The sequence below is a fragment of the Neopelma chrysocephalum genome, unplaced genomic scaffold (genome assembly GCF_003984885.1).
Source record: "Neopelma chrysocephalum unplaced genomic scaffold, ASM398488v2 Primary Assembly neopelma1_137, whole genome shotgun sequence".
Taxonomy (NCBI): Eukaryota; Metazoa; Chordata; class Aves; order Passeriformes; family Pipridae; genus Neopelma; species Neopelma chrysocephalum.
In genome coordinates, this window is record NW_020897799.1 from 523,857 (window position 1) to 537,035 (window position 13,179).

Sequence of the window (13,179 nt, forward strand, 5' to 3'; positions counted from 1 at the left end):
GTGGTGCTGGCGTGGGGGCTCCTGGCAGCTTGCAGGCAATGCCCATGTCTCTCCGTGGCCATTGCCCCCTCCCCAGCCCCCTGCCTGCCTGCACTCCCAGCGCTCCACGTACTGTATTCCCCATATTCCCCATCCCAGGCACCTCGTGCCCTTTGGGTTCCCTTTCTTTTTTTTAAGCAGCCAAGTTGTGCCTTAGCCGAGGCAGGGGCCAGGCTGGGAATGCCTGTGGACCCCGCATGGCATCAAGTGGAGGTGGAGTAGGGGAAGTGAAAACCCACCGGAGCTGCATCCCAGGACCAGATGGATTTGGCAGCTGGGGTGATGGACCTTGGCTCCTGCAGGCTCGGCACCAGGAGGACCCTCCAGGTCCCTCTCTTTGGGGGCCGCTGCATCTAATGGGGTTCACCCCAGTTTTTCTCGACTGTGGATAGTCGGGCTCGTCTCCGGTGGCCAGAGCTCAGGAACCGTTTCAGGGATGAGGTGAAAGATGCTCAGTCCAGGCAGGGCTGGTTCGCCAGGAAGGCATCAAGGAAGGTGTTTTGTTTGAGTGAGGGGGAGTTTGGGATCTGGCAGGAGCAGCTTCCCCCTCTGCAAAAGTCCATCCAGCCATTGACAGAGATCTTGGCTTCTTGCCTTGATTGAGGAATGCCTGCAGCCCCCCCAGCCTCAAGTGCAGGGGAGGGCAGGATCAGGTCCCAGGACAAGCCCCCCCGCTCCAGCAGGATCTGGGGAGGCCATGTATTGTATTCATGCTTGCAAAGCTTCTGTATTACTGCCTGTATCTCCTTCCAAAGTCAAAATACAGCCAAACCCTTCCCACGCTGTGTGCTGTCTTCATTGCTGCCCAGGGGGGAATTTGGAGGTGCTGCACAGGGATCCCCCCGGGATCTCTTTTAGCCCCACAGCCAGGGTGGGGGCTCAGCAGGTACTGTGGATGGGGGGAAGCAGGGTGGCCCCCCACACCCTGACTTATCCGAGGGTGGGATGCTGAGATCTGGGGCAGCCCCAGGAGAGGGACTGGCCGGGAGGAGATGGAATTTGCAGTGAGGGCTCAGACCTTCCATACATTGGGGTTTTGGGGACCAGATATTTCCCAGGATGGGATGGCCTGGGGAGGGGGCAGAACCTGAGCAAGCCCCTGACTGAAGGTTTCCTCCTACCATAGGGATGACCCCCACACTCGGCCAGGGGGATCCCCTTTGCCCCCAGGCCGTGCCAGGCACCAGAGCGAGGCGGGAGGCGATGCCGGGGAGAAGGAGAGCCTTAAAGCCGGCACATAATCGGCTTTACCAGGCACAGCGCTGGGGAGCCGCGATGTGAGGGGACGCGGGCGGGCGGCCGGGGCGCAGGCACAGCCAGGTAGGTGCCTGGGGTGCCCATCCTGGGGGTACCCCCTGCCCCAGCGCTTGGACACCTGGGTCCCCCCGAGCCACACGGGGCCACATCATCCCGGGTTTGGGTGCAGCAGGGCTGAGGCTCACAAGGGTAGGGGTTGCCAGGGGGTCTCTGGGGCATCGCTGCCACCTCCCAGCTACAGATGGGCTTGTGGGGATGCAGTGAGATGCCAGGTTGGCAGGGGACACACTGGCCCCCTGCCTGTGCCCTGTTGGCCCCCTGTGTCTGCCAGCTCAGGCATGCCTGTGCCGTGGCACTGGGGCAGGTACCCCCAGAATGCTGCAGCCCATCCCCTCCATGGAGATCCATCCCAGCTCTGAGCCTGGCGCTGCCAGGCCCCAAAAGTTATGAGGTTGTGCCAAAAATAGAAGGTTCTGGAATGGCAGGGAGAAGCCCCACGGAGAAGCCGGGACCTTGTGCTGCTTCCTGGCCATGCTGTCAGGAGGAGACAAGCCAGGAGACACAGGAACTGCCATGGGGAACTGCCATGGGGAAATGCAACAAGGAAATAATGCCCCGGCTCCTTCCCACGCCCCCCACGGGCCCCCAGTGTCCCAACACCCCTGGGCTGGGTCACACTGGGGAAGGGCTGAGCTGGAGACCTGTGGGGTCCCTGCACAGACCCTCAAGGACACTGCAGAGCCCCATGGGGATGATACACACACTATGGGGAGCTTACAGAGCCACATGGGGACCATACACACCCCACAGGGACCTTGCACAGCCCCGTGGGGAGCATGTACAGCCCACAGAGGCCTCACACACCCCTATGGGGACTGTGACAGAGCCCATGACAGAGCTCCAGCCCCATTCCAGCAAAAGCACTGAGTCAATGTGGGGTTTCTCCTGCTCCTCTCGCTGTCCCATGGGGCCGAGCCCTGCTCCAGGTTCTCCCGGAGTCTGCCAGGAGGCAAATGGGAGCCCAGAGCAGGAGCCATGGCCTGGCCTTGCTCACTTGTGCACTGAGTGTCAGAGTCTCTGCAGAGGAGCCCTGGGGTGCGTGGTTGGGTGGGAGCACCTGGGTACACACTGGGGACCACCAGGTTTTTTTGGGGAAAGTGTAGCACAGGGAGCCTTGGAGCAATCCCTGGGACGGGGTAGAGCTGGGACTGACCCCAGTGTCTGGCAGCCACCAGTTTACCAGCCGAGGCATGGCCAAGCAAGTGCTGGGGGCCCCTCCAGGCCCCTGCGTACCCGGGGGGATTAAGGTCAGGCTGCCCCACTAATCCCAAAGGGGAGTTAAGATTTGAGCTTGTGCCCACTGCCACTCCCCAAGGCTGCACCCCAAGGTGTTGCACGTTGTGGGACCCCCACAGGGCGCCCTGGGGGGACCAGGGAGGGCTTGGGGCCTGTGGCTCAGCCGTGAGGTGGGAGGGGTCCCTACAGCAGGCTCCAGATAAGCCTCCAGTGCTGGCAGGCACGAGGCACAAGCTCCTTACAGCTCCCTGGGAAAGGCTCCGAGCTCCCGAACACCACGGGAACCAGGGAGCCACTGGGGGGGCGCTTGGCTGTGCTCCCCAGCCCCAGCAGGGCAGGTACCCCCAGTGATGGGCCTGTGCCAGGCTCGCTGTTTTTGGGGGTGCTGGTACTGCACCCCAGCTCGTGCAGAGACTGGCACCTCCCAGTGCCTCGTGTGTGCTTGTGCAGTGGGGACTGGGGGCAAAGTCACTTGCGGAGTCGTGTGGGGACGGTGGCTGCAGAGGAGGGAAGTGGGGGCTGAGGATCCTCTTTTGGGGCTCAGGGCACCCCACTCTCACGCTCCTGGGAAGGAGAAGGGGGCAAGTTCCAAAGGAGAAGTGGGATCTGCTGGCACCAGCAGGGCTAGACTTCCTGGAAAGGGAAGTTCCAAGGGGCGAAGTGTCATCAAAAAAGATTTGTGGGTGCTGTTGGGGGGGACACACTGGAGGCCTGGTGCCACTGCTGCGCCCCAAACCCCCTTCTGGGACACCCCAAAGGCAGGTAGTGCAGGAAGCCAGAGGGGGTGGGGGTGTCAGTGGTGTGCGTGGGGTGGTGGGGGGGTGCCCACGCGTGTGCCGGTGAGCGCCCACCCTGCCCACACGGGGCGTGGGGTCCGTCTGTCGGGGTGTGCGTTGCTCTGTCGGTGCGGGGCGGGCTCGAGCTGTGCAGCCCCGTGTCCGTCTGTCGGGGTGTCCGTCGGTCTGTCGGCGCGGGGGGGGCCTCAGCCGGCCGAGGTACTGCCGTAGCCATGGCGACGTGAGCCGGATGCGGGGCCGGGGGATGCTGCTCCCGCCCGCCCGCCGCAGGTCGGTACCTCCGCACCGGGACCGGGGCCGGGGGCGGCCGGGGCGGCCGGGGGTGTCCGGGGGGGGCTCCACAGGGGCGGGGGGCCGAGCGGGGCGGGGGCAGTGGCCATAAAGGGGCTGGGCTTTGGGGACCCCCAGGGCTGATGCTGCCAGACAGCGACAAAGGGGCTGAGATCCTGGCCCTGGAGAGAGTCCCCCGCACCCCCTCGCATCCCCCCCGACTCCCCCACACCCTGCCCTCACACCCCTTCTACAGTCCCCTCTCTGCCTCCCCCAGGCCCTGTGCACCCCTTCACACCCCCTCTACCCCCAGCTCCTTCCTGTGCATCCTTCTCTCTCTAACCTGCACCCCCCCAGCTATCCCCACCCTTTGTATCACCCCCCCATGAATCCTCTCCCATCTCCCCTTGCACTCCCACCCCCCAGATTCCTCCCTTTCATCTTCTCATGTCCCTGGTCCACCCTTCCTCCTCCCTTGCTTTCCATCTCCCTAAACACACACACCCTGCTCCAGGTCTGGGAGGGGGGTGGATCAAAGGAGCCTCCTCCAGGCTAAGCTGCCCCAGCCCCTTCTGGGTGTTGGGAGCATCTCTGCACCAACCCTCATGCCACAGGGATGCTCCTGGGAGGTGACATGGGCAGGGAGTTGGAGACCAGCAGGAGAGAAGGACCCTGCTGTGAGAAACTGAGGCACTGGGAAGGTCTGGGCAGCCGGGAGATCAGTGCCACCAGCTGCACAGCTGCCCCACGCTGGCACAGCTCACCTTGCTGAGCACACAGGCTGGGCCTGGCTCTGCCCCTGGCTTACAGGGAATCCTCCAAGAGGAGATCCAAGCAGGGCCGAGATCCACAGAGCCATGGCCGTGGTCAGCCCGTAAGCGTGAGGGGTAAACTAAACCACCCCAGTGTCGAGAGGCCCTTGGTGACACTCGCTCCCACGTGCCAAATCCCATACAGGGAGGCTGTAATGACAACACCCACGACATCCCCAGACCACTGTGGCCAGGGGACCCAGAAAAGAGGAGGGACAGGGCTATGAAGGGATTCCTGCTCCCCAGTCTGATAGAGCAGCCTTGAGGCTGCTCCTGCCTCACATCCCGTCAGCACTGGCTTGTGCTGGGGAACACTGGGAGAACACTGGGTGTTTCCCCCAGCCCCCTCCCCGAGCTTTCAGCCTTACCAAGGAGCCTCTGCTCCCTTTCCCACTCCCTCCTCCCCCTCTGCGGCCCCGATGGCTCTGGCCCAGGGCAAAACAATGCGGCCGGTCCAAGGCTCCGTGCGGCCCCGTCCCTCGGCCAGCCCTTCGCCAAGTGGGAAATCCGGGGCAGAGTAACCTACTTTCTGTGCTCACAAGGAGCTTCTGTCCCAGCCAAGCAAGGTGGTGGGGACAGCACTGCCCTCCTGGGGCTCCGTGTCCCGGCGGGCCGGTGTGGGCACCGGGGGAGGCAGGTAAGGAGGCCCCAACAGGGCAGGATGCTCCTCAGCCTCGGCCGGAGAGGGACATTGCGGTGCCTCAGGTGTGGCTGTGGTGTTCAGGGGACCCCAGGGATTTGGCTTTGGTGGATTTCTTGCCCACAGCCATCCCGGAGCAGCCTGGGGTGGAGGATGGAGACCCCAGAGAGGCAGGTTCCTGGGACAGTTGCAGGAGCTTTGTGGGGGAAATGCTTGGCCCTGGGGGGGCTGTCTATGGGGGCAATGCTTGGCCCCAAGGGACTGTTTGTGGGAGCAGTGCTCAGGCATGGCAAGCTGTTTGTGGGGGTAATAGCCCCATGGAGCTGTTTGTGGGGGCGATGGATTCCTGGTCCCTGGGCCTGTTTATGGGGGTAATGCTTGGCCCTGGGGGGCTGCTTGTGGGGGTGATGCTTGGCCCCAGGGGGTAGTTTGTGGGGAGCAATACTCGGCCCTGGGGGGCTGTTTTTCGGGGTGATGCTCAGGCCCGCTGTCGGTCCTCACAGCCCACAGGAAAAATGCCATTGCTTTGCTCACCCCGAAGATTTTCCCAAAGTAGGAAGTGAACCCAGGCATCTGGGCACCCCGTTTGCCCCCTGCCACCCACTGGGCACCTAGCTGGAGGAGCAGAGTACCCCGAGTTCCCATCCCAGCTGCCTCCACCAGGCTTCGCTGCCGTCCCCGCGGGGGTGCGAGGCCGGGGAGGCGGGCGCAGGCACCCGCTGCCCCAACCTGCCGAGGCTCGTCCTCTTCCAGCAGGACTTTCAGGTTCCCGCAGTCCCGGCGGGGCCACGCGGGGCTGGGCTGGGCTACAGCGAGCCCAGCCCGAGCCGTGCTGGGGGTCCGGCAGCGGGGCCACCCTTCAGCTGGACGCGGGGCATGGGCCCGCGGGGGTCCTGTGCCCGCAGCCCCCAGGGCTCAGGCTCCCGCCGGGTGCCGGTGCTCCAGGGGTGGAGGTGAGCGGCTCTGCTGGCGCCCTCCGGAGAGGTAATGCTGCTCGCTGGGCACACGGTGGCCACGAGCAAGGGGTCCTGGGGGCTGTGAGGTTCTTGAGACGCGGCTCTTTCCCCATTGCTTCTGCTGTGAGCTGCAGAGAGAGCTGCAACAGGGGGGTACCCCGTGTATTCCCCGCTCCTTTTTGTGGACCCTCTGGCCGATGATGGAGCTGGACAGAGGAACCCCTGACAGAGATGGGCACCGTGGGGCTCTGCGGGGGCAAAGGCCGGAGCATCTGGACACCCCTGTGCGGGTGGTCCTGGTGCAGGAGCCCCATAGGGCAAGGGGACATCTCTGGCTGTACTGGTGCGGCAGTGGGAAGTTCTCACCCGTACTGGGGGGGCCACACGAGGCTCGAGGCACTGAGGCACCCCCCCATCCTCCCCCTCTGTTCCGGGTGCTGCTTCCCCGTCTTGTTTCCGCTGGTTTGAGGTGACGCGCAGCCCAGCAGCTCGTGCCCTCACCCTCTCCCTCCCCACAGGGATGGTGCTGGGACCCTCTCGGGGCACATCCCTGCCGCCCCCCGCCATGCCCGCCGCCCTCCGCCTGCTCTGCGGGGTGGTGGTGCCGGCTGCCATGCTCTGCACCGAGCCCCTGCCCCGCATCACCTTCCCCAGCGGTGAGTAGGACCCCGGGGAGGAGGGGGAGGGCTGGGAAGGGCTGGGACAGCTGGGGAGGGGGGACACACAACATTGGCCTGGGGGAGTGTCCACCTGCAGGGTTGAGTATCCAGCATCAGGAGCTGTGGGCTGCTCCCCATCAAAGCCTCATCACTCCTCTCCTCACCCCCATGTGGGGCTGGGGACTGTGCCAGTGGCCACGGGTGATGCAGTGGGTGAGGGGATCTGATTAGGCTGGTTGGCACCCCAGCAACTGTGGGAGTAGGAGCTGGGGACTCACCCCAGGGTGCCAGACCCAGCAGAGCCATTTTGTCACTCACTTGGCACTCAGGGTCTGCTCAGGGTCACCCTTAGGAGAGGAAAAGGTGCCTCTGGAAGGGACAAGGCACAGTGTGTCCAGCTGAAAGGCAGGTGGCAAAGCAGGGGTTTGGGGGGGCCGTGGGGTGATGGTTGGGCAGCAGGAGGGTCTGTGCCCCATGGCGGGGCCGTGCCCTTCCAGCTGTCACTTCCCATTTCCCACACAGCCATGATCAGAATTACAAAATCCCCCCCATTTTGGTGCCTGGTGGGGGCAAATGAGAAGCTGCAGTCCCTGTCTGTGTCTGGGGGCACCCAGGGGGCTTGTGACCCCCGCCCAGGCTGGCACCCCGGGGCAGTGCATCCCCCAAATGGAGCACTGCCCTTGGCCTTGGCCCCAAAGCATCACAGGCACAGCTTGGGGGAAAATGCACCCCAATTCTGGGGTCTGAGACATCCAGCTCTTGCAGCAGAACCTGGAGAGGGGAGGGGGAGGTGGGGACCTGGATGTGGGAAGTGGAGACTGTGATGTGGGAGCTGTGGGGCAAGCACTGCACCCCATTTCCTGCACTAGAGGTGACACAAGCCATGGTGGCAGCTGCTGCCACATCCGCCCGGCGGTGACGGTGGCCGTGGGAGGTGTGTGTGTCCCCTGGCCCCCGTCACCCCCTTTGTTCCTGCCAGAGGACCCACGACGGACCCTCACCCACTTCAGCCAGGACAACGTCTCGCACTATGACATCTTCCTCCTGGATGAGAGTGAGGAGGAGCTGTATGTGGGGGCACGTGACCGGGTGCTGGCCCTCACTGTCACCCCTGGGAGCATCCGTGCAAGAGCCTCGGTGAGCAGCTGCCACTTCTGGGGAAGCAGAGGGGTTCCCCTCCTCCCTCAGTTCCCCTGCTGCGGCTGGGCTCAACAGCCCGGGACCACTTCCATTCCCTTTGCAGATAATGTGGGGACCCACGGCTGAGAAAACCTCTGAGTGTGCTTTTAAGAAGAAGAGCCAAGAGGTGAGATGGCTCTGTGGGGGCTCAGGGGGTCCCACGGAGCTGCTGGGGTGCTCAGCCCCCCGCTCTGCTCTTCCCCCCCCAGACTGAGTGCTTCAACTTCATCCGAGTCCTGGTGGCCCTGAACCAGACCCACCTCTACGCCTGTGGGACCTATGCCTTCAGCCCTGCGTGCACCTACATCGTGAGTGTCCCCCCCAGGACAGGGCCTGGGGGGGTCTCTGGGCAGGTTGTGTTTGTTGAGGACCCACAAAATACAGCCCCAGGAGTGAATTACATCACAAGGTGTCCCTGGGATGGGGGGTGCTGGGTGTCCCCCCACAAGGGGCATCTTTGTGTTCCATAAAGGAGCACCCAGTGATTCTCACTCAGCTGCCAGAGACTCTTCCCCTGGCAGGGAAACTCTGATTTTGGGTCCTGGTCCCCTCAGGTGACCCCAGGCTCCCTGTCCCTGTCCCTGCCTCAGTTTCCTCCTGGCTGAGGATGTGATGGGGACCACCACTCCCCAACAGGAAAGTGGGGAAAGGTGACAGGAGCTGGGTACCCCCCGTCGTGCCCTGTCATCATCCCTGCACCCACCTTGAAGACACAGGTCACCCCATGTCTGCAAGGGATTCCACATCCATTCCCTGCAGATTTGGGGTTGTTTTCGCTCCTTTGGCTGATTTTTCTCCCCTTCCCATAGCACCTGGAGAACTTCACACTGGTGTCCAGTGGCAGAGGACAACCCTTCCTGGATGGGAAGGGCCAGTGCCCCTTTGACCCCCAGCACAACTACACGGCCCTGCTGGTGGGTGAGTACGGGGCCAGTGGCCCCACGGGTGGGCACAGCCCTGGATGGAGCAGAGGGTGACAGTGTCCCCACCATGGCTCACCCCTCTGCCCTGTCCCCGAGCAGATGGTGAGCTCTACGCTGGCACCATGAACAACTTCCAGGGCAACGAGCCCATCATCTCCCGCTCGCTGGGCACCCGCACCCTGCTCAAGACAGACGCCTTCCTGCGCTGGCTCTCAGGTGAGCAGGGGGTCGGTCCTGTGCCGGGGGTGCCTGCAGCCCCCTCGACTCCAGCTCCTCACCCACCTGCCCTGGCTGTGCCTGTAGATGATGCTGCCTTCGTGGCCTCCTTCAGCATCCCCGGGGACGACAAGGTCTACTTCTTCTTCGAGGAGACGGCCGAAGAGTTCGACTTCTTCGAGCGGCTCCTGGTGCCACGGGTGGCCCGTGTCTGCAAGGTGGGTGCAGGGGTGATGGCAGGGGACGATGACAGGGGATGATGGGGGTACAGAGATGGGGGAAGATGATGATGATGGGGGAAAATGACAGGGAACAATGATGTGGGGTGATGGTGGGGAACGATGGGGGCACAGTGATGGGGCATGATGACAGGGGACAACGACACGGACAATGATGGAGATGATGATGATGGGGGACAATAGTTGGATGACGATGGGGGACGATGACAGGGGATGATGATGGGGGATCATAAAGATGACAGGAACCATGGAGGGTACAGTGATGGGGGATGATGACAAGGCATGAAGACAGGGCACAATCATGGGGGACAACAACAGGGGATAAATGGGGGTATCCAGCTCCTGTTGCTGAGCACCCTCTGACTCCCACAGAGTGATGTGGGGGGGGACAAGGTGCTGCAGAAGAAGTGGACGACATTCCTGAAGGCACAGCTCGTGTGCTCCCAGTCCGGCCACTTCCCCTTCAACGTCATCCACCACGCCTTCGCCCTGCCCCGCCCTGGCGGCGGTGCCGACTTCTACGCCGTCTTCACCTCGCAGTGGTGAGTGCCCAGGGGTGCGACGGGCGCCCGGGGTCCTGCGGCCTCCTGGTGCCCACCTGGATGTCCCCACAGGCAGGCAGGCAGGGCGGGCAGCGCCGCCGTCTGTGCCTACAGCCAGAAGGATCTGGAGAAGGTCTTCGAGGGCAAGTACAAGGAGCTGAACAAGGAGAGCTCCCGTTGGACTGTCTACAGCGGCCCTGACATGAGCCCCCGGCCTGGCAGCGTGAGTGCTGCCCACCCTGGGGGACTGGACCCTCCCAGGGACAATGCTGGTCCCCAAGGGAAGGGGTTTGTCTGTCAGTTTGCCCAGTGTGCTCGCACTGCAAGCAGGATGCTGGCACAGGGCAGCGTTGTGACACAGCACACTCTCCCCTCCCCATGCCTCGGTTTCCCCTCAGTTTCAGAGCACTGACCCCTCTCTCCCTGCAGTGCTCCGTGGCTCCCTCCTCAGACAAAGCCCTCACCTTCATGAAAGACCATTTCCTGATGGATGAGAAGGTGTCACCCATCCAGGGGAGGCCGCTCCTGGTGAAGTCAGACGTCACCTACACGCGCATCGCAGTGGATGAGACTCGTGGCATCTCAGGGACCACCTACCGTGTCCTGTTCCTGGCCACAGGTGGATTTTTGGGGGGGTGCACACAGGGCCACCCATCTGACCCTTCCCTTGGCTCCAAAGCCCTGGTGATATCCCCTGTGCCCCACAGCAAAGGGTCTCCTGCACAAGGCAGTGGAGCTGCCCGAGGGTCCCCACATCGTGGAGAGCATCGAGCTCTTCCGGACGCCGGAGCCGGTGAAGAACCTGCTGCTGGCCCCGGGGAAGGTAAGGAATGGGACCACCCAACAGCCACCCCAACCCTGGCGTGGGGGCTGAGGGGTGGCTCAGCCACACACCTCCCTCTCCACAGGGCACCCTCTATGTGGGCTACTCCAGAGGTGTCCTCCAGGTCCCACTGGCCAACTGCAGCCTGCACCGGAGCTGCGCCGAGTGTGTGCTGGCACGGGACCCCTACTGCGCCTGGCATAGCCCCGAGGGCTCCTGCCAGCCCACCCGCATGGCCACTGAGGACAGGTGAGCACCAGGATGAGGATGGGAAGGGGGATGCAGAGGGGACTGGGGTGCTGACCCCGCTCTCCCGGCCACAGGAGCATGTGGCTGCAGGACGTCGAGACGGGGAGCCCGGCCAACACATGCCACCGCGGGAGGAGCGTGGCCATGCCCCGAGCCTGGGGGGCACCGGAGGATCCCACCATACAGGGTTGAGTATGGGAGAGTGGCGGGGTGGGACACATGGATTGGGATGGGGCACACAGAATGGGATGGGGCACATGGGATGGAATGGATCACACAGAGTGGGATGGGTCACATGGGTGGGATGTGGCACACAGAACGGGATGGGGCACATGGGATGGAATGGATCACCCGAAGTGGGATGGGTCACATGGGTGGGATGGGGCACGTGGAGCGGGATGGGGCACAGAGAGTGAGATTGGGCCCATGGGGTGGGATGGGGCACACAAGGTACTCTGCCTCACCCCACTCTTAACACCCGCAGTGCTCAACCCCCAGCCAAACACCATCGTCCACCTGCTGTGCCCCTGCCACTCTGCACTGGCCACCTACAGCTGGCAGCAGCCCAGCAGTGCCCAGAAGGACACGATGCAGCTGCCTGACCACACGCTGGTGGTCATCATGCAGCCGGAGACAGCCGGCATCTACAAGTGCCAGGCCACGGAGAACGGCTACACCTGGACCGTGGCTCACTATCAGCTCAAGGGCTCTGTTGGGGCAGCCCTGGGGGATGGGCTGGATGAAGAGGAGCTGGCCTGGGGGTCCTCGGCCATTGGCACCCCCGGGTCATACTGGTCGCAGTTTGTGACGGTGACGGTGCTGCTGGTGGTGACAGTGACCGCGGCCGCCTGCCTGGCCCTGCTCGCCTACCGCGACCAGCTCAAGGCCCGCAGCAAGGTGCGGGGCTGCAGCGCTCCCCACAGCCCCCCATCCCGCCACCGGGAGAAGGTGCCCCTCAACGGGGGCACCGGAGAGCCCCCGGCGCCCGGAGCCGCTGCTGAGGAGGAGGAGGAGGACGAAGGCTCCCACGCTTGCTGCCTCCAACTCGACGGGGACATCGACGTGGACAACAACCGGCTCCACGTGCCGGGGCAGAACACGGCGTGACACTGTCAGGGGACACCCTGGGGAGGGTGGGAGGGAGGGGATGTGAATGTGAAGGGGTTTTGATTTTTTTTTGGGGGGGTGGGGGGCTGTTTTGGTTTGGGTTGGGTTTTTTTGGTTTTGTTTTTTTTTTATTTAATACACGTGTTTTAACAAAAGGTGACATGCTGGGGCAGGGGGTGAGGTGGGCCCTAGGAGCAGCGGAGGCAGGATGGGGCAAGGGGGTGGGATAGAGAGAGGGCAGGGGGCAAGGGCAGGTCAGGGGGACAGAGAAAGGACATGGCACAGAGAAGGAACGTCGCTGTGGGGCCAGGATGTGGGGCGGGGATGGACAGATAGACATGGCGGATGCTGTCACTGGTGTCACCCAGGGAAATACCCCCAGGATCCATTAAAACCTCAACACAGGGAAGGCTGAGCCTGCCAGGCTCCATGGGCCGACCCCACGGGCACCCACCCTGCACTGCCAGACTCCCTTCCCAGACACCGCATGGCCCTGGGGCGGCGGAGCCCCCTCAGTCCTCCCCAGCTGCCCCCCCATTTCCTACGCCTTTGATCCGCCCTTTCTAAGCCAAACCAGCTGTAAATTTTCCTGCCCTTTGCTTTTTTTATTAAAAAAGGAAAACTGAACACATGGCACTGCTGGGCCTGGGGAGGGAGGAGCGCCGGGGGCAGCGCCAGCCCAGGCCTTTCGGGCAACCTGGGGGTGGCGAGGCGTGTTCGAGGGCAACACATGTGTGCCTGGGGGGGACACGTGTTCACGTGCAGCTCAGGCACCTGGAGGGTGTGACACACGTGCACACGCATGTGCACATGCGTGTGCAGAGCATGTGGGACGCGTGTGCAGGTGTGTGAGGTGGGCACATGAAATGAGGGGCGACGACATGGGGGGGGGAAGGCTCTCTTACACCCGCCCACTGCTCCCTCCCTTTGCGTGCATCCGTGCTGTTGCCCCTCTTGCCGCCCTGTTGCCGCCGTGTCTCCGGCCCTTCCAGAATTCCCCCCAGGAAGCACAGGCTGAGAGTCGCTGTCCCTTTAAGAGCAGTGAATTGGTCGCGGTCCCTTTAAGGCGCGCGCGCCCTCTCCCTGCGCACCCCTCCCACCTCCCGGGGCGGTGCCGCCATCTTTACTGCGGGCGCGGGATACGGCACTTCCGGCGCGGCCTCAGCCCTTGCCCA

General features: G+C 63.6%; 1 protein-coding gene across 3 annotated transcripts; it reads left to right on the forward strand.

The window, feature by feature from the left end:
* The first annotated feature begins 3,493 nt into the window (after nt 1-3,493).
* Nucleotides 3,494-12,029, forward strand: SEMA4A (semaphorin 4A). Of its 3 annotated transcripts, XM_027699188.1 has the most exons (15): nt 3,495-3,659; nt 6,586-6,723; nt 7,706-7,863; nt 7,970-8,032; nt 8,115-8,213; nt 8,715-8,823; nt 8,928-9,044; nt 9,132-9,262; nt 9,656-9,825; nt 9,898-10,048; nt 10,255-10,444; nt 10,533-10,648; nt 10,734-10,897; nt 10,972-11,084; nt 11,382-12,029. In XM_027699188.1, the coding sequence occupies exons 2-15, from the start codon at nt 6,588-6,590 to the stop codon at nt 12,002-12,004; spliced, it is 2,340 nt and encodes a 779-aa protein (XP_027554989.1). In that variant the 5' UTR covers nt 3,495-3,659; nt 6,586-6,587; the 3' UTR covers nt 12,005-12,029. The 3 variants fall into 3 exon arrangements, with proteins under 3 accessions (XP_027554987.1, XP_027554989.1, XP_027554988.1); XM_027699186.1 differs by having other exon boundaries at nt 3,494-3,659; nt 8,928-9,262; XM_027699187.1 differs by lacking the exon at nt 3,495-3,659 and adding an exon at nt 5,033-5,108 and having other exon boundaries at nt 8,928-9,262.
* Nucleotides 12,030-13,179: the final 1,150 nt, after the last annotated feature.

Coding starts and splice junctions, on each gene's coding strand:
- SEMA4A (XM_027699186.1), top strand. CDS start 6,588: ATGGTGCTGGGACCCTCTCGGGGCACATCCCTGCCGCCCCCCGCCATG. Junction 6,724..7,705: donor CCGCATCACCTTCCCCAGCG/GTGAGTAGGACC, acceptor TGTTCCTGCCAG/AGGACCCACGACGGACCCTC. Junction 9,263..9,655: donor GGGTGGCCCGTGTCTGCAAG/GTGGGTGCAGGG, acceptor TGACTCCCACAG/AGTGATGTGGGGGGGGACAA.